The 24,691-nt window shown below is 40.4% G+C and overlaps 2 protein-coding genes across 2 annotated transcripts in view; both read left to right on the forward strand.

Annotated features, from left to right (window-relative positions):
* Window positions 1–1,365: 1,365 nt before the first annotated feature.
* Window positions 1,366–14,265, forward strand: LOC118338383 (hepatocyte growth factor activator). The gene is made up of 14 exons (XM_035675688.1): window positions 1,366–1,949; window positions 2,044–2,107; window positions 2,507–2,600; window positions 4,016–4,089; window positions 4,211–4,354; window positions 5,180–5,311; window positions 6,953–7,063; window positions 7,479–7,653; window positions 8,373–8,470; window positions 9,559–9,823; window positions 10,927–11,066; window positions 11,420–11,560; window positions 12,919–13,061; window positions 13,944–14,265. The coding sequence occupies exons 1-14, from the start codon at window positions 1,878–1,880 to the stop codon at window positions 14,115–14,117; spliced, it is 1,827 nt and encodes a 608-aa protein (XP_035531581.1). The 5' UTR covers window positions 1,366–1,877; the 3' UTR covers window positions 14,118–14,265.
* Window positions 14,266–15,036: 771 nt separating this feature from the next.
* LOC118337970 (protein Dok-7-like) overlaps window positions 15,037–24,691 on the forward strand; it is a 34,106-nt gene continuing 24,451 nt past the window's right edge. Inside the window, exons 1-4 of the mRNA XM_035675130.1 lie at window positions 15,037–15,235; window positions 15,340–15,385; window positions 16,745–16,975; window positions 20,238–20,438. Of these exons, the coding sequence (XP_035531023.1) occupies window positions 15,182–15,235; window positions 15,340–15,385; window positions 16,745–16,975; window positions 20,238–20,438 (532 nt within the window). The 5' untranslated portion in view covers window positions 15,037–15,181. The remainder of the gene's footprint in view (window positions 15,236–15,339; window positions 15,386–16,744; window positions 16,976–20,237; window positions 20,439–24,691) is intronic.

The raw sequence follows: 24,691 nt of genomic DNA on the forward strand, positions 1-24,691 counted from the left end.
GTGCTACAGTGTCGAATTTGGAACCAATATCCAGCACCTACTGAATTGTCCTTTGCAATAATTTTGCAATAATCATTAAATTTAAATATAATTACTGTTGTCTGTCAGTGCATTTGGCACACGAATGGTCCCACCTCCCTAAAATAATATCACTAATAGAAAGCCTTTACCATTTCTTGCTATGGTCCAATTTAGAGTAAAATAGACGATTAAGCAGGGTATGCTTTTAGGGCGTGACTACCTTGTGATTGACAAGTCGTTCTCAACACACGAAACTGTCAAACTGTTAAACCAGGCAGCGCTGATCAACTATGAAACAAGATTCTGTTACCGTGTTACCTATTTCTTTCCTAAAATCGTTCCAGAAACATATTTTAATGTACTGTTTAGCTGCTTATCTGCCATTATTTCCTGCTAGGGACGAGCCAAAACTGTGCAGCCAATGAGAGCAGCTTAACTCGCAGTATGTGACCTCCGCTGGCTCAGTCTAACTGTCATGGTGACGACCATAACGCCACACTCAAGGCTTCAAAACGATACTCCACAAACCAATCGGTGACGTCACGATAGGTTTACACTGAGATAACCCTGATGACATCGCTGTGACGTCTTCAGGGTCATTTCATCACCAATGACATTATACAGTAAACTGAACTTAATCTGTGTTACCTTCAAATTAGTGAACCGCACCTTTTACCTGTTTTGGGACTTAAAACAATCCAAAGTAAAGTCTGTTGGGGCGACATTAGCTACTTTTAACCTAGGTCACACGATTTAAATCTTACATGTTTGCTAGTCAGCTAATGCCAAACAAGTTGACTTTGTGAAGTTAACTTTGTTAAGTTAACTGCTAAATGGTAAAATACAGATAGTATTAATAAAAAAAAACATTACTTTTTAATTAGTTATTAGGTTATTATGATAATATTGCCATATAATTGCCATTCCATAAAATCTGTAATTGAAATCTGTGTGAGCTCGGCTAAAGGGCCAAATGACACTAGAGTAGTTAAAATGGTCAGCTAATTATTTTTATATGTCAATCCTGCAATAATATTAACCTCTGTCCTAATGCTTCTGTTAAAATAAATTGCTTGGTTGATTCAGGGAATTAAATCATGTGTCTAAGTTCATGTAACTTAGCTCAGTATGCTAAACCCTAATAGCTAGAGTTTGCATCAGCCCCATTTGATAACTTAAAATATTGCTGAGCTGTCAAATGTAGGTATGATTTACAGTACTGCACCATATGGTAAAAACATGACAGATATTGGGATATGATTCAGAATTAGTGTGGGAATAATCATTTCTGCCTCACAAATAATTAAATAATTAATTAAATAAATAAATAAATAAAGTCACAATGAGGTCTTCATCAAACAAGACAAGAAATCTAGACCAGGACATCTTTGTCTCACTTTTTTTACCTTCATCAAAACATTACATCTCTGTTGTTTCTGCACATTATGCAGCCATAAAGTAGTAACTTTCCCCCTGGGAGTAACGCGTTAACGTTACACACAGTCCCTGAGGGCTGGAGAGAGGAGGGTCTTTGCGGCAACCATCTCTGCCTCTGGAAACTTTTGGTCTGTCCTCTCCCCGTAGACAGCTCGCAATGATAAACCGTGGGCGTCTGCAGCAGGAAAAGGTGTATCTGGAGCAGCAGCCGGGACATAGGATGCCTCAGAGATAGACAAGCCTAATGACGCAACGGGTTTACTCAATACAGCTTGATATTGTGAGGGACAGGATAATACTTGCAGGGTTTCCCACGTTTCCTATGACCAAAAGCAGGCTGAGGACTCGGAAAGTGACAGATATAACGTGACAGGCGCACAAGACCTTCCCAGTTGTGGAAACAAGCTCCTCCGGACACCATGGACCAACAGACTTTCGTGATGGCATACATTGTATTACTTTTTCTACCTTGTGTTTTCAGTGCACGGTCGGTAAGTTTGAACCATCCTACTCACCTCTGTGTTTGTGGGTTTTTTTTTTTTAAATCAACGTTGAGTTAAAGTTAACTTCTCTCTCCGATTTCAGCGCATACTAGTCCCTGGGTATGAAACAGACATCTCCAAAGAGCCATACAGGGAGAGCCGGAAAGGTAGGTTTAACCTCAGTCCTTAATTTAGTTTAATTTAGAGGGGAACAAAGAAAGGAGGGATGCACACTGAAGTGGCAGTGATAGTGATTTATTTCCAACTATCTAACTCTAACTGAGAAAGTTGTTGCTGCAACATAACTCTGAAGCATGTGGAGGTTTGTATTGTACATAAACTGCTATCTAACAACATGATTCAGCTGTCTAAAGGAGGGGGATCTTTTTTTTTTTCGTTTCTGTCATCTGATTAGAGCCAAGGATAAAGTCAATGGAGGCTTTGTGTGTGGGGTACAGGGGGGGAACTGCACATATGTTTTTGAGTTAGTTTCTGATCTAACTTTTTTTTTTTTGCCCATTCAGTGAAAAGTCACTAACAGACTGTATTTCTGCCCCTGTTGCCAGTTCTTACTACAACAGGCAAAGAATGTAAGTTCCCATTTCGTCAGGGTGGAAGGATTCATCACCACTGCCTCACCATCCTATCCACAAGACCATGGTGAGTCCTTATTAGCCAGCCCTGTCTGAATCTATTGTTTTGGTTACACAGACAATCACTAATGTGTGCGTGTAGTCAATCAAAGTTACCACACACTTGCTTTCACAAAGAGACAACTCAGACACTCACTCACAAACCATAAAACGGACCGCAGGTGTCGTGTCACAGGTGTTTGTATGACTTGCGTTGGCATCACCTCAAGAAACAAACAGAAATCACTGGTATTTTTCATCATGCATTGCAGTAATGGCGGTGGTTTTTGCTGATGAAGTGTGTAATTGGGTTGTGTAGTCACGTATAATTATAGCTGGCAGTGAGGAGGGATTTATGAAATATAATGCAATTTTTAATGAGGTAATGAGCTAATTGGGTTTGAGAAATGACTCTTTGCAGAATTGTAGGTGGGCTTTGTGATGATTTGTGTGTCCTAGAATATAATATGGTGTTATTATAACCAGGTTTTTAAAGGTGACATAAGATAAAAATGTAGAAAATTCCTCTTAAACTGCGACTATAGCTGTAGTTTATAATACATTTACTTCTACATACAGTTTATTGGGGGGTGAATAAACAGCTGTCACAGTTAAACCATCATGTCAGATTTTTTATTACTTCACATTGAGACACGTCAACAAAAGTTTATTTTTATTACATTTTTATTCTGAACGAAACAAAACAAAAGACTTGCTGAAGGGCTTTCCAGTCGTCATTCCTTGGAATTGAGACAAGATGGGAGGTTGCCAGCAAGTTGGAGCAACATGAATGCAATTATATGTGGCCCAACATCTCTGGTCCACCTACACATAACGTTACTGCAATATGACCCTACGTGTTTCTGTGATGTGCTCATGAGATCAGTGTCAAGATATGTTTGTCATTATGTATGGCAGATTCAGTGAGCGGAGCAGAAATATGCTGATGTTACTTTGGTTGAAGTGGTGGATCATTGACAGAGTTCGTCAACTGAGTTAGTTAAGGTTTAGAGATATTTTCCTTTTTTGTTGTTCTTTTGAAAATGTTCATTTAGGGGGTGAATGAAATCCCTGATCATGGTCATTTGAAGTAATTTAAGTCATTTTATATCACAAAATACAGCACATTTTCAGAAAAATCTAATTGAAGAATTGTGAATGGATAAAACATCACCAGATAGTAATGTCTGGCTACAACCAACCAACTACAAATGTCAGCCAGCTGGTGGCGCTAGAAGCAATGTTAGAGAATCAAAGTCATTAGGATTTATTATTCAATGGCAATCAGTCCAATAGTTGTTGCACCATCTCTCACAGGTGACAAATTGATATAGTTTCACAATAAATACTGTCATATTGCCCCACCCTAATTTAATTACAAATGTTTGTGTAATCTGGTGACTTGCTGGTGACTGTATTATATTTCTGTCTCTCCTGCTGTAGGTGTTCCCTCACACATAATTTTGATCGGGACCGGCAGTGGGGCTTCTGTGCACCAGGGAAAACACAACCAGATGGTTAGTTTACTAAATACACAAATGCATTTAATCAGGCATCACATTATTTTGTCATCAGAAATACTGTATTTTACTTTTGTTTATCCTCTAACTGTGTTTTCTTCTTATTGATCTGTTTCAGTTTTTGTCCACACGTCACGCAGAGTCATAAATCCATGTCAGGTGAATCCGTGTCAGAATGGAGGCGTCTGCACGCCGATCCCACACAGACGCTCATTTGAGTGCTCTTGTCCTGAGAGCTTCACTGGGAGACTCTGTGAGCAGAGTAGGTACACTTGGTGATGGTCGTTTATGAGAGTGAATGATCACATATACTAGGCAATATATTACATTAAATATTAGGCCTTTTGATTCTTCTTTCCATCATTATTGAATTCAGAGTTTAGTGTCTTCATGTCAGTGTGCACATTAGGCTGCTTACTGTCAATCACCTGACAGCGCAGAAGGAAACAGACGCCTCTGTCAGGAAATGATTCCTTGTAAACATGTCAACTTACAAACTATCATCGTATTCGTGTTGTTTAAAGGAAACATTTGTTAACAGGGATAAGAGTTTAATTGTGCTCGATTTCACTTTATTTGAACATGATATGACGAAAAGTGAAGCTCATTCACTCATAAGTTCATTCTGGAACAGCAGTTTGACAAAATGATCGTAACTAAAGGTGTAACTATTGGCTTTTTTATGGAGCTTTCAACCACCTCTCATGGTCTTCATCCGTGAATTGAGTTAGGTTGGTTGAATTCAGTTGAATGTTAAATACTTTCATGCAACACATTCTTCAAAGTGCACATTAAAATTACGTAATCTTTTAATTTGAAATATCTTTTTCACCTTTAGTCAAGATAATGGAAAAAAGTGTCTTATGAGTCATTTGCAAATAGGTTTCACTTTGCATTCAAAGCCATTTAAATGTTTCACTTCCAAAGCAATCAAAAGTAAACAAAATAACAACCACACACAGATATGTATCCATTTTGAATGCATCTTGCACAGCCATCAGACTTTTCACTGCACGCTCTACTGAGCTCTTCAATCCCCTCTCACATTTCAACCTTCTGCCTTTTATGTTTTGTGCCGGCTTTTCAGAAAAGTGCTATGAAACCATACACCTGCGCTATTATGACACCGGAGAGTCTTGGGGACGAATTTACCTCCGTAGTGTGGAACAGTGCACATGTGTGGCAGGAGAAATCGAGTGTGAAAGTGTTCGCTACACAAGTAAGATGTGCTTTCAGCTGTTGTTATTCTCCTTCAACTGTGTCTTGTTTTTGCTCTGTGGTCCGCTTTTGTTGGGATGATGAGACTGAAACCTGATAAGCGGATGTACTTACAATAACACTATGCACTTCCACCGTTGAACTGATTGTCAGTTAGGTGAGAATAATTACCCAAATCTGCTGCAGACGCTGCATTTTTGACTACTTCACAGCACTATTCTCCATCTACAAATGGACGACTGAAGGACTTCCTTAGGTCTTTGATAGCAGAAGCTTTTTATCAAGCCACATAAAGTACAAGTATCAGGTCTCCTCCCAGCCCGAAGAAATGCTTTTTTTTCACAGCTCCATAGTTACAAGAGAAACCTTGCCATGGAAGAAAGAACAGATTATATGACTCACTGTGACTCAGGAATGGTGTTTTAGGACACACCCCATGGGTCCATAAGGTGCTTTCATCTCATTGGGGGGATGTTCATGAGCATTTAACAGATTCCCTGGCACAAAAGGGAGAGAGGTAGGGAGGTGGTTTCATGCTTCCTGAGCCAAAACTGTTTTTTGTCATGATGGTTGGGGCTTATCTTCCAGTTGCATTTTATCTCAATGCAATGGAATCTCCTTTGACTGATTTTATCTTTTGGCTCATTCAAACAAAAATGTAGATGACCCTTATTCACATGTGGTATCTTAATTCTCTGATACATTTCACAGATATTGCAATATATTTTAAGGGAATACTCAGGGTCAGATACTAGATATGTACTATGTTCTGTAGTAGAGCAAAACATGCTGAAAATGTAACAGTGAAAGTATTATCAAGATGATATGGCAAACATGTTGGCAAGCAGCAGCTTATTTACACAAGCAGTAGACCAAATCATGAGGGAAGTGTCCAAAAAGGCTGCTAATGCTCCACTGGATTCACCAGCTAGTCGCTAAACCAAAACAATCAGCTGAAAGACACTAAAACGCTCTGTAGAGTTGAGGGGAAATTCAGAGTTTGGCAATCATTTTATGTGGGTTTGTTACTAGTAGCAACACCTTCCACATTACACATAATTACACATAGTAACATGATTCATTGTTTATTTAAGAGTAATGATTAGTGCAGTTTTTACATCAACAAGCTCAGTGATGCTGAGATAGAAACACTCATAATAAAGCTGCAAGAATCCAAAACAATTAAAGAGGCTGTAAATTAACTCAAATAATAATATAATGTTTATTTATTGAGAGGTTACAAAACTAAAACAGTCAGAGACATTAAATGGGCCATAATCTATATATATTTTTAAAATAACAGTGTAACAATGACAGTCTGACAATATGAAAGGGTTTGCTCGTAATGAGAATTATCACCTGAATCTGTAGCTTCCTTCCACTTTATAGTAAGTTTAAACTCATTGTTTAGCTGTCCGCCTACAAATTTACTGTCTTGGTTCACTCTCACTGCTCTCATAGCGTCATTTTTTAGTATTTAACTGTATGTTTCTTGCTTAACACCAAACAGCCTTCCATCAGGAGCTCGTAGTGACCAAAAACTGAGCTAAAAGATAGTAAATATTGGACCTACATCAAGTAGAGGAACATATACAATATGTGTAGTATTAAGATGTGACCTGGTTTGCCTTTATGTGTCCAGTGTGCCGTTCAAACCCTTGTCAGAATGACGGAACATGTCGCATGATCATAGCCACCGGCAAGGAAGTGTGCAACTGCAGACGCGGCTACAGCGGACCGTACTGTAGCTTTGGTGAGTGAGAGCAGGACTGTAGCAGGTAGTGATATTCTTTGCCCTACTGTGTATCTGTTATATATGCATGTTTACACAATGCATGCATGTTCATGCATGTGTGTGTGTGTGTGTGTGTGTGATAATGGTTTGATGAATGGTGGCAGGTGAAGACATGAGCAAGCTGCTAAACTTGTACCCAGTTGTTGTAACTGCTGTTGTTAATGCATACACAGAGGTTTTTTAAAAGACTTGTTCTGACTGATTCCAGTCTGAAGGAAGGAGATCTGTCGTTGCACAGATACTCATCTGCGTCCGGAAATTGTCTTTCATGTTGTTTACGTACCTGTGTTATACTGCAGAATCGAGACATGATTGAGATGCATTTGTTTTGTGTGTTTCTGCCTGCTGTTTGTGTGTATGCATGCGTGTGCAGAGCCGGAGACAGAGTGCTATAACAGCAGGGGCACAGGTTACCGAGGGGTGGTGGGCACCACGGTGTCCGGCGCCCGGTGTCTGCCGTGGAACTCAGACCTGCTGTATGACGAGCTCCATGTGGGCACGGTGGCTGCCTCGCCCCTCAGGGGCCTCGGGGAACATGCATACTGCAGGTGTGTGTGCGTTGATTCATCTTGCTAATCAGCTCCTATTGTAAGACGTCTGGTGGCATCATGACGAATGAAAGCTACTTTTAGTTGAGTAGATTTTATGTTAATATTGTGGTTGCTACAGCACCATAGGGCTTATCTGCAACGCCAGATTTCCTTACACTTTAAAGTTTCAAATATCCAACTTTTTACCCTGAGCTAGCAAAGCTGCCCTTATCTGTCAAGTTCACGTGCCAACAGTTGTCAGTCATGTGGATGAGCCCTCAGATGACGTCTACTCAGAGGCAACCCGACACCATAAAACCACCATGAGCATTAAAGAAGCACATGGTGATTCCAGCCTGTGTATGATATAAAAAAAAAGGTCTTATCTCCTCCACATTCACTCTTCTTCCATTTCTTGCTTCTGTCCTCAGTTGTTGTTGTTGCTATGACTACTCCGCAGCCATATGGCACGCCTATAGCAAGTGAAATGCAAAATGTCCCAAACATCAAAGAAAATGTTAGAGTTCAGGCACAAACACACAGGCTCAGATTAACTGAAAGCCTCCAGAAAAGTTCACTTCAATGAAACATCATTCCCTATTATTAGAGCAACAAGCGTCAGAGAGCGACGGAGCCCCTGTGAGCCATTTAGCTACTGTGTTGTACTGAGTCATGTGTGGTGTTAAAAACAGTGGTGCCACACCTACACACCGTCCGCTGTGTTTCTGTATGTGCAGAAACCCAGATGGGGACAAGATGCCGTGGTGCTACACGCTAAATGACAGCGCCATCTCCTGGGAGTACTGTGACGTCCCCTCCTGTGTGATGTCTGTGTGTGAGTAAACGGGGCCCAGGAAAGGAGTTTTGTAGTCCTCTTTTGTATTATCGGTGGGACAGTGAATTTTGGGTGAACGTGTGTTAGAAATCATAAGGCGTTAAAGAACCTAATTGCATCTGTAACTCGTTTGTAACGTAGTTGGTTTCATCACTGAACGGGCGTACTTTGATGCTCTGCCATATGGTTATATCTGTTAACATGGCAGACATAATCTAGCTTGATTATGCTTTCATCATCTGCTCTGCTGTTTGTAAATCCTTGCCACCCCTCCATTATTAACTCAGCTCTTTCTATTAATTATTTGCCTTGCACTCAGGAATCTTATCAAGAATATTCATTTAGCTGTCCTAATTATAGACCCCTATTTGAACACTGATCTCATCATTATAATGCATGACAAGTAAGGAATATTCATCAAGTCCACTCGCCGCATTATTCGATATCTTCATTCCCTCAGCCTTGATTATATGACACAGTCAGAGACATTTGTCATCAACAGTTCAACACCTCATTAAATGCCTCTGCTTTTAATTAGGAATCTAGTGTTTGTGATAAAAACCGAAAGCGCGGAGAATACAGCTAATCTCTGCTGAGTCACGCCTTTCTAAACAGCTGAATTCAGTTGACTGGTTCAGTGGCAGAGCTTTTTTTTTTTTTAAAAAACGTGGGCTAGATGAGATAAGGGGAAATAAAGGCATGACTCATCCTCGAATCAACATGTCATGTCAGGTGGAGCCAAGTGCTTGCGTGACGAGATGGGATTTGGTGTACTGGGCCGTCCACAAGCTTTCTCCTATCTGCTGTGCCAACATATGATTTTTTAGCATGAGGGCTGCTCTATTAACCTAACATTGTCACCCTATGGAAGAACTTTTTTGTGTTATTGCAGGGGAGAAACAGCCAGCGGCAAAATTGAAAATATTCAGAAGAGGTATTTAGGAAGTGTGTATTCTAGCTGTTTGACGGAGTTGTAGCGGTTTAGTTTGTTTTAGCTCTAGTTCTTGTTGTAAAATTGTAGTTAATAGTAGCAATTAAGCCACTACGTTTAAAATAATCATGTGCTTTTAACTTGTTTCCTCATGCAGCTTCTTCTCGGAGGATTGTCCCATTTAATGTCACGCCTGTCAATAAAAAACCCAAACCCTCCAAGCCAGCCAAAAAGCCTGTGTGTGGGAAAAAGCACAAGAAAAGGTTATCGATTGCCAGGGGGCGGATAATGGGCGGTAACTCAGCTCTGCCAGGTACTCACCCCTGGATGGCAGCCATTTACATCGGACAGGCGGATTTCTGCGCTGGCACCTTGGTCTCCTCTTGCTGGATTGTGTCCGCTGCTCACTGCTTCTTCCGCAAGTATGTCATGGATGCACTTCTTGATATTTGTATTCATGTTACCGCAGAAAAGGCAAAGCTATTGTGGCCCTTTTTGAGTCGACATACCATAATGTTCTTTTTTTTTAAGAAAATGTGCAAAAATGTGTCCTTGGGAGCCCTTTTCAGGCTGTGTGTGACAGTATGAAAGCACCCAGTTTGAGTCAGCAATGAAAAAAGAACATCACGCTTCAGAAAACATTCATAGCTCAGACAGGAGAATCATTTTTCGTTACTGTTTGCTCCCAGTTGTGGCTGAACAAAGGGGTCGCAACTCAAAAGGCATGTGATGTAAAGACTTTGACCCCTCATCATTGCAGCTTTATGAACACGCTATATTTAGACAAGCATCCAGTTCGAGGAAAACCTAAAAATGTCTCATGCACACAGATGCTGTTTAGACTTCCCTTTTGATGTCAACAAACAGGCATCTGTTGTCGCTGGCCAAGTTCAAAGATCTTCAGCTAAAGCGTTACATCATTGAATTGGCCATCACTAGCAATGAATGGAAGTACAGAGTAGTTTAAGAGTTTAACAGTTGTTATATATATTCAGAAAACTGCTGTTTGAAAATGATACAGTATATGATATCTGCAAGGCTTTCTTTCTCATGAACATACTCTTACTGCTAAGCTGCTTTTTGTATCAGCTGGGATTTGGTTAAACTAATTAAACAGAACAAGAGTCCACAATGTTCATCACACCCCGCAGCACAGAAGTCATGAACATAATGAACAACATACTGGAGATTTAGCTATTATTAGAATCTTATCAGCGGTGTGGCTAAAAGTGTTCATATTTGTCCTCGGGGAAAGCCAATACATCATTAAATCAGGTTTTAAAGTGGAAAGGGTCAATCTTCTGGGGAGCATAAATGTACCAGACAGATTTCATGGAAATGTACCAATTAGATAGTAGTAGTGCTAAAAGGAAGGTTGAGGAGTCCCAGGATTCATCTTCTCCGGATCACCCACAGTGAATTTCAAGGACTCTGCACTAAAACGTTGGACAGACCGACGGTCAAACTTTAATACAACCGCACACCTTGCTGTACCGTTCAGTGATAAAAGTGTGTCTTCCCTCAGCCCCCTGAAGTCTCAGCTCCGCGTGGTGCTCGGCCAGCAGAATTTCAACGTCAGCAGCCCCAACAGCAAGACATTCGGAGTGGAGGAGTACATCTTTCCAAAACAGTTCTCAGTGTTTAATCCAACACTACATGACATTGGTAATCATTAACTGCACACACACACACACACACACACACACACACACACACACACACACACGTATACCAATGACTCACATAAACTACAAGACCTCCTGTCCCCATTCAGAAACTCATTTCAGGCCCCGGTCTGCGTGCACAGCTGTGCGTCACTGAGCAGCTGTGTCCCTGTACTCCCCCGCATAAATACATTCTCACATACATACACACACATACACACACTGACGGTTGGGTGTGGCATTTTCATTTGGCCAGCGGAGTCTCCAAGTCTACCACTTGGTTCAATTTTTTTTAAACTACCACTTTTCATCGTCCATTTGCCCCTTTCATTACACTCCGTGTCTGTTTTCCAGTTCTGATCAAGCTGAAGAAGCAGGACGGGCGGTGCGTGAGGAAAACCCCGTTCATCCAACCCATCTGTCTTCCAGACAACAGCATGACGTTCCCTGATGACTACTGCTGTACTATTAGCGGCTGGGGACACATGCATGAGAGTGAGTGAGGAGGAAATCATGGCGGTGCAGTGTAATTTCAGTGTCATCATGATAATCTGCATTAATCATTGGAACAGATCACAGACTGATTATTTGATACGGGCAGTGCAAAACCACTAAATTATTTACTTGTTTATACATTAAACCGTCAGAACCAGCATGTGTTTGCACATTAGCTTCACTTTCTGCACCTTTACATGGTTCTTAGGAACTGCTAGCTTGTTTCAAACTACTGATTTAGTAAATTGAGTTGTACCATTAAAACTTAAAAATGTCTTAGCTTGTAAAGACTTTAGTAATCCATAAATCAGTTGCTAGAAAACTGCTGTAGCGGCATCCAATCAAAAGCAATCACCTACTGTATGTAAGCAGGAAGTCACCGTAGCATCGCAAGCTATAACAGAACTTCCAAAAAGTTTTAGCATTATATTAAACTTAACTGTTTTATTTGTTTTATTTTTGTTCTATTTATACTTTGTTTTATTTATAATGTGTGTTTCACGGACATATTTAAAAATTCAGGCTACCATTATCGGCATAACATTTTGTGTTTTGAGTTTTGCTGTATAATTTTAGGGTTGCAACTAATGATTAATCTGTCAGTTCATCGATGAGTTGTTTGGTCCATGAAGTGGAAGTCCTCAAATTTCGTTTATCCACATCCTAAAGATAAATATTCACATTTGAAAAGCTGAAATCAGAGAATTTGGTCATTTTATCTTACAAAACGTCTCAAAACGATGATTGATGATTAATTATAAATATAACTGGTGATTATATTAATAGTTAACCAAGTGTCAGTTCAGATATGTCAGCTTTATTCCATGTTACCTAATTAACTCGTCACTTTAGACAGGCCGCATATTAGCAAACTAATGTCATTTTGTCTGCTAAGCTATTTCAGTTAGGTACACAACAGTTACATCTGGCAATTACTGGGTTTAAATATTTAATAACAACTAATCTCTTTGAAATTGGCTGTGCTAGAAAATGATGTGTTGTCACAAAACTTTATTAACTAACAACAATGATGACAGTGTAAATTGTCCTTCCCTGACAGATGACAACAAGGCCACAAGAATGATGGAGATGTTAAACCTGCGTGTTAAACTTGGTGTGTTTGTGCCTTTAATGCAACTTTTTTCACAGCAGCCATTTGGACATGAAATAGTAGGGTATTACCAGTTATACTAATTAAAGTTCAGATCCATTCAGGTCAGACAGAGTCAGGGTGCTGCATATTGGCGCTGCTAAGCTGAATGGAACAGAACCTTAATTAGTATAATTGGTGCAACACTGTTCGGGTTAAGGTCCTACTTTCTTGTAATGTGATGAGTTATTTGTGTTTTATTTAACAGAGGTGGAGGGCTACTCCAGTCTGCAGGAGGGTGGGGTGAGATTGATTCCTCATGACACTTGCAGGAGGCCAGAAGTTTACGGCAACCACGTCACTGCTGACATGCTCTGCGCGGGGCTCAACGGCTGTGTCGACGCCTGCCAGGTGGGAGGCTTTATTAAATCCACGGCTGGTTATGTTCTCCATCGTCAAATTGTTTGGTTTTTTTTTGTTCGAAAAAAACGAAACACGTTATGAGGATAAAATGTATGGAAATGCAGTGTGAATTATTGTAGAACATTGTAGATCCATGAGTTTGTGCAACTATTAGCTCGCTCATTTAGTCTGACATTCTTAGTATAAAGTTTTATACTTCAAGGTAGATTGTGTTGTTTTTGCCAAATGGTTTAATCAAATGTGAGGTCAGATGTGTCGACCATTCCCCCAATATTTATTTTACTTTTCTCTCTAAATGCTTACATTAGCTTTGTCCGTTGGTTCTTTTAGCTACCTAACATTTACACCAGGCAGTTAATAGGCATAAATAGGTACTAAAAAAAAAAAAAAAAAGAACCTTAATGTAAAAATACATTTTGTACTCCACACCATAAAACAGCTCCTATTTTTTTTATCTTATTGCTCTGGATTATTGGAAATTAGGACTGATAATAAAAGTATAAATAGACTCCTGGAGACTACACGGTTGTTGACCTCCTTCCTCGGCTCTGGAAGGGTCGATATCAGAAAGTTGACTCGAGGTATCGGAGTAATAGAGTGGCACTTAAGATGGCAGCAGGGATTCCCCTGAGTGAAGCTCCTGGGGGGAAGTTAGCGAGGGGTCTGAAAAACTGCAGAGATGTCCGCAGCGCTCAACCACTCAACCCACTGTGTAAAATATTTAAGATGCTTCCCCTTAAATGAAATGTCACAGTTATTTATTTACCTCATGTATTAGGTTTCAAGTGAGTGACTCAGCTGTTTGTGCGCCTCTGCTTTGATCTGGGCATGTATGTTTATGTGTGTATCTAATCATGTGTTTCCCCCCAGGGCGACTCTGGGGGCCCGCTGGCTTGTGCGAAGGATGATGTCAGCTTCCTGTATGGGATCATCAGCTGGGGGGAGGGCTGCGGCCGCTCTGGAAAACCTGGTGTTTACACCAAAGTGGTGAACTACATCAACTGGATTGATTCGGTGATCAGACGCAAACCCAAGGCTTCATGAATGGACATTATCTGGACATTAACTTAAATATATGAGATATTGTACTATATTGTATTCTTTACTGTTTCTTATTTGCTTTTGGAAGTTTATAGGTCATATTTTTTAACTGTGAAACATTTTGTGACTGAATAAACCCTTACTGACTTGATAACGCTTTGTCTTTAATGAATGGTTTTAGACAGTTTAAGACAGTTTTCCCAACTCAAGGTGCACTTATTAACTTTGTCCAGAGCTTTCAGCTGTATGGAGTTTGGTTAGTTGTCAGGAAGATGGATTAGTTATTTTTTAAAATTTGTCTGAGTTGTTCTTTAAAGATAAGCACTCAACGTTCATTCTTGGTCGTGAAACTTTAACCTAATGCATTTGTACAACCATGCAAAATATGTTTCACATATACTTATGTATGTGCAGATCATTTTAAACTCCTTGAACATGCAGCTGAAGCTCAGCAGATATCTTTGAAGTGGCCAACACTCATACTTCAGCTTCACTCAGCAGTCCAACCTCATTCAGTGTTTATACTTTTAACTTTAACTGGAACTTCAACCTTCTTTCAACACTTTAATATTTCTACTATGTCATATAAATATGTATAACTTCTAAGTCTTAACCTCTGCAATACCAGAATGCATTTCAAACACACATACAACTACACACTTCCACTATTAGCAGGTGTATTTTGCGACAAAGTTTACTGATAATGACAACAACAACAACAACAACAAAAACATGCATCCGTATATCTGTTAAAGCAGAGTGTGTACACATGCTTCTTAACTTAATATGAAATGTGGTATTTGTGGTATGAAAGTCATGTGGTTGTGTCTTCCAGTAGTTTTCCCTGAGGCAGCAGGTGGTGTAAACCAGCCCAGGTGGCAGCATGGTCGGTTGGCTGGTGTACACTGACACACACAGGCAGACAGTTAGACAGACACTGGTCATGCCATTTTCCGTGCGCCTTGCTGGGGGCGAGTTTGCGCCCCTCTAGCAGAGAGAGCAGCTATTTTGAAAGTGACCCCTCATTCAGGCAGCGACTCTGCAGCTGTCAGGAACCATGACTGAAGATGACGGATTCTGTTGTCGTGGAGGGATATGCCAGACTCAGAGATGGGAAAAAGGTGTTTAGCTCGACTAAATTTGCTGACGGATATGGCAGAAGTACCTCAGCGCGCTTTCATCTGTGCTTAAAAAAGTTTCTCTCTGCTTTTGTTTCCTTCCACAGTGGAAAACTAGGTGGCTCGTTCTTCGCAAGCCGTCGCCTGTAGCAGGTAAAAAAAAAAAACCAAACCAAAAAACAACTTTTACTGGTCAAGTTTACACATTTCACGTTGGTTTTCTTGCTCCGGTTAATATGCGGAGCTTTGGCGCAGTGCGTAATCTAATGAGTGCGCATTCCCAGCTGCGCCACAGTGGAGGAAGCGGTGCTGGAGGGACGCTGGTCCTCGCTAGCGAGCGTGTGTTCTCCCAGTTGAGTTAACCCCCTTGTTTTGATGAGGCCTGGCTTGTGTTCATATATTTCAGGAGTTGGGCCTTGCCTATGGGCTCAAATAAGGGTAAAAAAGAACATGTGTTTGTGTATTTACCCTTTAAAAACAGTACATGGGAAACACGTGTGGTTTGTTTGTAAAGTAAGTTTAGTAAAGAGGAAGAGTAAAAAAATTGCAAGGTTAAGGTACAAGAAATATCTGAAAAAATAAGTACTTTTGGGAACATTTAAAGTGGTAATTATCCCTAAATTTCCATTGTAAAAGCAGGGCTAAAATCATTTCAGGTAATTTGAATGCTTTAACTTTGAATGTCACAGCTGCTTTGAATCAGATGTAACTTCACTGTTTTATGAAAATTTAACTGCACACATTTTATTTTGACATTCTTAAATGTTTTTATCGTACAAATCTTTTCTGCTGCTTGAATTAGTTTTTCTCTCTCAGGTATACAAAAGCTGATATGAAGTTGATATTTTTCCCCATCCACAAAGTCTGTGTGCCAAATCCTGATAGTCCCTGCTGTATATTTAAAGCCATAAATGTCCTCTGAGTAAATTTCTACTTATTAAGTCACATGTATTGAGGAGGGCTTTGAGGTTATCTAACCCCTCAAATTCATCAACTTTCCTTTTTTGTCTTTTTATGAATAATAAAGCAGCAATCGAAGCGATGAAGTTGGCTGTATTGCATTACACAGAAAGCTTTCTTTGGATCTATCTGGTGCTGGACGGCTTAACATGCTCCACAGGTTAGGCTGAGGTTGAGCGCGCTCCTCTTCAGATCTTCAATGCCGGTGTTATCACAGCTGTCTGCGCTCATGCCTCAGTTATGTGTGCGTGTGTGAAGGCGAGAGATGCACACACGGACACCCGGTCTTGTTTTGTCAGTTGACCCTGATTGTTTGAAGGTGCCAAAAGACTAGAGGAGACTACAACAGCTACCGTGTGTCAGAATACATCTAATTAGTGTTAGTAGTGGGATTAATTAGGAGTTTTAACTGCATTTCCAGTTATTTCCTGGGAGTTGTTGTGTCTAAAACTGTCATTTTAACTGCATTTTAAGCACAGTCGCTATTAGACACAAGAAATATGTGTTTTTATGCTTTTGTTTTGTCTCCTACTGACTCCCCGACTCCTCCAGACTGCCTTGTGCTGCTGGTTTTTAAGGACAAGTCTGACAAAGCGCAGGGCAACAAGGAGAGAGCCAGTGTCACCTTGGAGGAGATCTGCGGTCTGGAAGTGGGACAGTGGTATGAAGGAGTGGCTTTTACTCTGGCCATCGTCTGCCTGAACCAAACTGCTCTCCTGGGCTTCGACAGCAAGGAGGCCCTGCAGGCGTGGGAGGTCCGCCTGCGATACAGCCTCGGAGAAGGTGAGGGGATCCGGCTGCACTTTGCTTCAGTGTTTGGTTCTTCCGGTGTTTCACATCCAGGGCTTTTTTTTTCTCAAAACCTTTCAAGAAGTGTAAATTCTTGATACCACGTTTGACCTCACTATTCTGTAGTGAAAACAGTTCCAAACATCCAGATTAGTTCATCCATCTTGTTGGCAGGTTTTAAAATAAACTAAAGTCAAAGGACCCTGCAATTTGCCAAACCTGTGAAAACAACAAATTTTAGTTATAAGTCAGTAAGTTTGCAGCTCTCACAAGTCAAAAAAAGCCAAAGTGTATAACACATAAACTGCCCTCAACAGCAGTGATATTGCCTTTAAATGCTGTTTAAAACTCTGTCAACCTAAAGTTTGATATTTTTGATTAGGGAACAGTCAGTAAGCTCTGGTCGGTGGAGTCCTGCCTGAGGAGAAGGGGGTCAGCAGTTCATGAATATATCCATGGGCCTGATATCTGAAGGTGATCAGTAGAATATTGAGTCTTGTGTTTCACCTGCAGCAAGGGAAACAAAGGCAGGGCACACGCTGCAGCTCCTCGACTGATGATTTATTTAAGCAAAGGGAACAACACGGTACAGAAGTCCAGCCGGGATGAAACAAAGGCATGAATAATTTACCTCTAAATCAAGGTGAGGTAGACAAGAGCATCATTTAGAAAATAATTTAGAAATATTTTAAAGTTGGAAAAGCATAGCAACACCATAGCAACGTGATCTGTCGTTAAGGGGTGCACATGCTGATCAAAAGTAACTCATATGTTCCATAATGACAGAAAGATGCCGTTAGTTGCTGATGTATTTGCTTTTATTTATTTATGGTTTATTTGATGGGGACAGACTGGAAACAGCTATCTGATGTAAAAATGCTAAAATTATGCCCAAATACTCACCTTTAATTCTAACATGAAGGGAATCTGTTGCAGGTTGCTTTTTAATGGAGAAAACATGTTCTGATCATATTAAAAATATCTACATTCTATCTATTATAAGTGATGAAAACTGTTGTAGGCTGAACACAGTACATCAATAGGCCTACAGGGGTTTAAGACAAGGAACTCCGGTGTTTTGTTTTTAATCAACGTTCTACTTTTATTTGATGTGAGATTAACCAGAATTTGACAGATCATCCCCTAAAAAAAAACTACAACTGTCGTCATCCTGTCACATGGTTTTGCTTCATCTTCCCTAATTAAAACAAATGAGTTTGCATCATGAAGAGTGCTAATGGTAAAGATCTTTTAGCAGATCGCATGACGCAAACTTTTAATTGCCATTAAATAACTTTTGTTATTTTTTTTTGTTGTTTACAAGTTTATTGCGAGTTATGTCATGTTGAGAATTATCGTTGTAATATTCATGTTCTATTAATTTCTGACAGAATTAAATGTTAATTTATAGCCAGGCGTCAAGACAACTTTTGCTGACATGTATACAGTCTGGTGTGTGGTTCTGTTATATAAGTTTGATAAGTGATAAACAGATCGGAGCTATGAATAGAATTGGAGTGTTCAGCTGGTGACTGGAGTCGAGCTGAAATTTCAAACAGTCACTAATGACAGTGTTGTTATTGTGTGCAAGAGGACGTGGTGCTAAAGACAAATTGCATCGCAGTTGTCCCTAACAATCTGGCAGGTGAGCATGTGAAAATATATGTGCATGCCTTGCTTGTATGGATGCACCTCTCTGTGTGTGTGTGTGTGTGTGTGTGTGTGTGTGTGTGTGTAGGCTTTCTGAGAGAGCTAGATAAGTAAGTGTGTGTGTGTGTGTGTGTGTGTGTGCGCGCATGGCCCAACGCATAATGCCACAGTGGAGTGTGTCCAAAGCCTCAGAAATGTCACCTGCCAGCCTGTGGGCCGAGGGCCACCGTACGCAGAGCTTTTGTTGTGTGTGTGTGTGTGTGTGTGTGAGTGACACCGTATGAATCTTTCTCAACCTGAGTGATGACGTGACGCGGCTGGCCGACATTTCCTCATCATTGCCTCCATCAATCTCACCTGGCGAAGTTTGTTCAGCAGTAAAAGTCTGAGCGCTGCTGGGGAACTCTGCGCACGCTTTGGCTGAAGTTCCAGAAACTCGCAGGCAGAAAGACACATTTAGTGCTCAGACATCCAGTTTTCTTCCTTGGTTTCTTATTAGCAACGATAAAACAGACCCAATTACACAGATGTTTTACGACAGGCTGTGATTGATTGTGTTGGGCTTTAGATCTGAGCCTGTTGTGTTCAGAGCTCAGCTTGCTGATTTCATTCTCTGCGTGCAGCTGTTTCTCCTTTTTTGTTATTTTTTTTTATTGCTGAATGAAATCAAATCCGTGCTCAAGTAATCACTGTGTAAGGACACTGTGTTTTCTGTCCAAAAGTAAAGTTGAACTGTAGCTATTTTCAACCTCTCTTTTCCCCTTTATGTCAGTGGATTTTGACCAGAATCAAAGGCACTTTTACCTGTAGAGTCGTCCTGACCTTCAGTGGATATAAAACATATTTTTACGTTAAATGTTAAAATGGGCACTCCAGTGACATGATGACATTTTGAGAAATACTTTGATAGGAAGGGTGTAACCACTCTCAAGCCTGTGCAGTAAATACGAAGCGACCACCATCAATTGGTTAGCCTAACTTAGCATAAAGACTGGAAACAGCTAGCCTGGTGCTGTCCAAAGGTAAGAAAACTCACCTACTAGCACCTCTAAAGCTCACTGATGTACAGGTTATGTCTTGTTTCTTTAATACCGACAAAAAGTAAAGCCTGCCAGCATGTTGTGGTTTTACAGGGATTGTAAGCCAGGCTGGCTGCTTTTTCCACTGTCTTCAGCCTTTATGCTAAGCTAACTGGCTTAACTTCATTGATGTACAGTTATGAGTGGTATTGATCTTCTCATGTAACTCTCAGCAGCGGAGTGAATAAATGTTGAGCTATTCCTTTAAACAGAGAACCCACTTTGGCAGTTTTGTCCCATCTGCCATTACAATTTTGATGCTACATTGACGATTGCTTTAGCATGAATTAAACAGGATTTTTCGTTCCTACACACCTCATTACAGTGAATGTCAACAAATTGCAAAAGACACGCTTTAGGTACTTCTTGGGCAGACTTTACTGGTCCAGTAGTGCAGTGTAGGAGAGCCACATCCAGAAAGACGCAAGAAAACTAAACTAAACATACTTCTGAAAACTGATTGATAATTGTTTGATTAGGTTTGAAATTTTAAGTTTGTCATTGGGCTTTCTTTATTGTTTGTTTAGTTCACAGATTCAGTGTTGGAGTCTTACCAGGAACCAAGTTGGAGAGTGGACCTGCAACCCTTCATTTGTGCAACAACTTACTGGCCCTCGCCCGGGATGTCCCTCCGGTTATTATCGGCCACTGGAACCTTCCAGACCTGCGCAGATATGGGCCTGTACCCAATGGATTTGTGTTTGAGGGAGGAACAAGATGCGGTTACTGTAAGTTTATTGCTCTTTATGTTGTTTTTATGCTGCATTTGGATATGTTTAGATTAGGTAAATAGTCCATTTAGTTATTATGTGGTTCCATAAACTGATTTGTGTTTAGCAGATGGTTCATCAAGGTAATTGGGTATTAGACTGAAACAGCACACTTGTGTTTGGGAAGCATGCAGGGAACTAAAAGAACTATAAAAACAATTCTGAGACTCATGACCATTTAGGACCATTTATGGACATTTAGTAAATTTAGTTAATATATTCAATACCACAGATAACTGTGTGGTTGACAAAAAGGGAAGGTATAAAAAACGCAACAATAATTAAAAGATTAAAAGTCACAAAACAAGAAAGAGCTTAAAAAAACACATTAAACATCATCTTCATCATATCATGACTATAATGACTCTTGAGTAAAATTGTGTTGTATCATTAGACACTAATAGCTCATTAAATCGCTATCTGAGGCATGATTTGCTCATGTCTTTCTCAAACAGACCAAATAATTACCGGCTATGATTCAAGATGATTCATTTGCAGCTTTCATTGAACAGTGCCTGAGAAAGAGAGGCTCCTTCCCAGTACGATGACTGTCCCAGTACAGTAACATCATGTGCAACTCTGAATCGAATATGTGGTTTACAGCCAGTTAGAGGAGGGGGAAAAACACCCTTTGCACATTATTTTGTTTCATTTTTGTAAAGTGCTGCTTTTCATGGTTTCACTGAGCTTACAGTTATGTTTTAGACTACTGTTTCCCAAACCTTGTCCTCCGTGGCTGCAATACAAGTGATGTATGGTGACTCTTTAATTGTTGATGTTTAAGCTTGGTCTCTTTTTTCCAGCCAGTTTGGTCAAGTTGACATTATACTACTACCATTACTTGAAATGATCCATTTTTGTCATCTCTGCTTGCTTACCAGCTAGTTTTCATGCACTCTTAATCCCAGTACATGGTGTTAACCTGGCTCAGGTCAATTGGGGAAACTGAGGCGTATCCTGTGCAGTCGACCTATTAAGCGGGTAGTTTAGTTGGTTATTGTGCCATTTAATATAGTTAAAGGCTATTTTTTAACCCTCTCTATTGGGTTCTATTGTTACATATTTTGGGGTTTTTGTTAAAGCGTAACAAGAATTGTTTAACCAGAATCAGTTCTGTTCAAAGCCAAAGCCAGACTCCATTAGCAAAAGCAACAATTCTGACTCACAGAACACAGGTTGCTGGTCTGCTGCTGCTTTGATCAGTTAGTTCAGATCCGGGGAGGGTGTACCCTGATAGGGAATTGTTTTAAACAACTTCCAACTTTGTGGAAACAGTTTGGGCCATTTCATACATCAAGCTTGACAGTGCCCCTGTGTACACGCCAGGTTCTTAAAGCCTGATCTCAACCCTGAAGCTCAACGAGTGCCCTGATGAATGCTCATGTGTGGAAGCAAATCCCCGGTTTTGAAATGTTGTAGAAAGACTAGAGCAGTGGATTCATGCCCATGGTTGTGGAGTTAGATGTTTGACATTCACACATGGGTGTAATGTTGATGTGTCATGTGTTTGGGTCCCCACATGTTTGTTTGTAACGTGGGTGTAATTAAATCCAAATCTCACTAATAAAACTGAAATAGTGGGCTGTTATTGGTAATTCAGTTTATCTAGATGAGTAATGGCAAACTCTTTTTCACTTGTTCTCATTTGTTTCTGGTGTTTTTCCTTCTCTGACTTGGTGGATTGAGCATAAGGGAAAACATCTGCTTTATGACAAGAAACCTGCTGGAGGAAGATTATTCAGTCTGTGCAGGATCACCCCTGCTGTGCCTAAAATTCAACATCATGCGTCACTCCAGAGAAGTTGTTTTTGAGAAACGACATTTATCCCAAAGCTCAGCTATAACAGTCTGTATGTGTCCCCCATGTTAAGGTAAACCACAGTTTACTTCTTGGAATAGACATTAAAGTAGAGGCGAGTGTGTGTCAACACCTGGAGGGGACAGAGACAGACATGAGGGGAACGCCAGAGACATCAGAGCGTTACAGACACACGATGACCTCGCTGGAAACATGACACTTAAGAACGCGACGTGTGATTTATTTAGCTCCATTAAATCTCTAGCAGCGAATCTCACATAATAAGAAGACGGTCGGACGTCGCTTACGCTTTCATGTGCAAAAAAAAAAGAGCAAAAGGAAAAAAGGAAATGAACATGAAGGTGCGTCTAAATGTTTGTGTGTTGAAGGGCGTGCATTCCTGTGACATGTAATCTCTCAGCACAGTTTATCCACAGCACAGGGAGAAGTGGTGTAACCGTGTCGGACCTCTCACTTCTGGTTGAAGCAGCTGGAGAACTGCGAGCTGCATTTGTCCGACCTTTTGTCCATGTCCTGCTTGATAGTTTATCCAGAAGGTTTCTCAAGGTTTTTTTAGTAGGAAATGTGAGCCAAGTAGCCAAAGTTTGATGGAGAGGAGATGTGTTTAAGGGCTCTTTTAAGCATTTACTGTACTGTATACAGAGATAAAACCCTTAGCTTAACTGGACTGACGCTATTAATCCCACAGGGGAAATTGCTGCGTTCCTGTAGTCCAGTCATACATGAATCACAAAATTAAACAAACAAAAAAGGATGCTTAAAGAGGTAGACAATAAAATAGATGAATGGAAACACAAATACTTAAAATCTCAACTAGACTGAACTGAAAACTAGATTTAAGATAAGGGAAAGCAATTCTGGAAAAATCATGCCAAACACCACGCTGAACAACACAACAAGTAATGTTGGCTATGTTGTGGGTTTGCAAACTGTAACTTGCATACAGAGAGGACGAGATCATTTCCCAAAGACAGCACACCAGCATTACTCACAACTCTCCAGCCACTACCGCTACCATCACAACTACAGCACATCTTGGCAAAGTAGAAAGTGGGCGAACTAGACCGTGGGCAAGTAATTTAATGTTATCTACCCGACACACAAATCCTGGCTGTAATAACAAGTAAGTGTTGTGTGGATCGGTTGTTTGTTTCCCGGAGCCAGGAGTGTACAAGCACCAGATCTTTTTTTTAAGGGCACACAGAGTGGAAAGCTAGCAGACCGTGAGGAGATATTCGCTGAACTTGAAAATGAATTGAATGCATTGAATTAGAATCTCATTAATCACATTACCTAGAATTGTGTATGCCACCTTTTTTCCTCCTCTTTATGTATGTTGTATTCTACACTAATGAAAACATACTTGTAAATATTATAGTCAATGTATGCCAATAGAGCCTCCTAAATGTTACACACCGAACCTTTACTGGATAGCTTTGTTTGTTAGTGGGTGTAGGTGGGACTAAACTAGACAGACTTGTTAAAACGTTTTATATAAAGTTGCACTATTAAGACATGTGTTGGAGAAGGTGTATGTGTGTACCTCTGAAGGAAGCTGGCACTGGTTCCATGTGAGTTTGTCTTGCTTGGATAACTTTGCTTGTGTAAGAATAAAAAAGGCCAGCCATGGCTCTGAGTGAAGACTCAAGTAAATTTACACTTCCAACGTACTGAATATAATTTAATTAGTTCTTTGTATGGATGCTGTATTTTATCACTTTTTAGAGGGGAGACCAGAAGGGTCCACTTGAGTTGTTTTTGTTCCTACACAGAATCTTTATCAGGTTGTAAACTAAACAAGCCCCGCCACCTGTCCTTTGTTGTGCTTTGTGGGTTTTTTTTTTTTGTACTCTAGCTTTTGGCAGTGCACCTGATGTTCAGTCTCCTGCTATCAAAAGTATGACATGAGTGCATGTGTTTCCTCAATATCTGAAGAAATTAAATGCAGCCTCAGAGTCGAACCAGAGCCGTTTCTGTGCCAGAGGAGAGTTTCAGATGAGATACTTCTTAATCAGATCCAGCGGCATTAAGCAATACATCTTCAGTTTCGACTGCTGCTGACCTTTGACCCTGCTAAAAGCCAGGGAAGTGTTGGAATTGTTATTGAGGTCTGCCTTGACATGGGTGGTCTGAGGGACAAGGTGACACAGCGACCCTTTTATTGGTGACACCTTGTAATTGACAGCCATTTGTATTGGCAGGGGTAGGTCAAGAGACCCTGTACGGAGCAGGACCTTTAGCCTTTACACTCTTTTAGATTGATTCAAACTGGAAGCAAGAAAGAGGAAATTAGATTTCTTTTTGACTTATTGTGAAATCTATAGAGCAGCCATGACCAGGGCTGGGTATCAAACCTCAATACTTTGAATGAATGAAAGAAAGAAAGAAAGAA

This window comes from Morone saxatilis, unplaced genomic scaffold (assembly GCF_004916995.1).
Source record: "Morone saxatilis isolate NCDOM2014 unplaced genomic scaffold, NCSU_SB_2.0 Contig4, whole genome shotgun sequence".
Taxonomy (NCBI): domain Eukaryota; kingdom Metazoa; phylum Chordata; class Actinopteri; family Moronidae; genus Morone; species Morone saxatilis.

What these genes read in the sequence shown, in the direction of transcription:
- LOC118338383 (XM_035675688.1), top strand. Translation starts at nt 1,878, where the DNA reads ATGGACCAACAGACTTTCGTGATGGCATACATTGTATTACTTTTTCTA. An exon ending in ATCCTATCCACAAGACCATG is followed by an intron (nt 2,601 to 4,015) that starts GTGAGTCCTTAT and finishes CTCCTGCTGTAG; the next exon opens with GTGTTCCCTCACACATAATT. An exon ending in GGGGAACATGCATACTGCAG is followed by an intron (nt 7,654 to 8,372) that starts GTGTGTGTGCGT and finishes CTGTATGTGCAG; the next exon opens with AAACCCAGATGGGGACAAGA.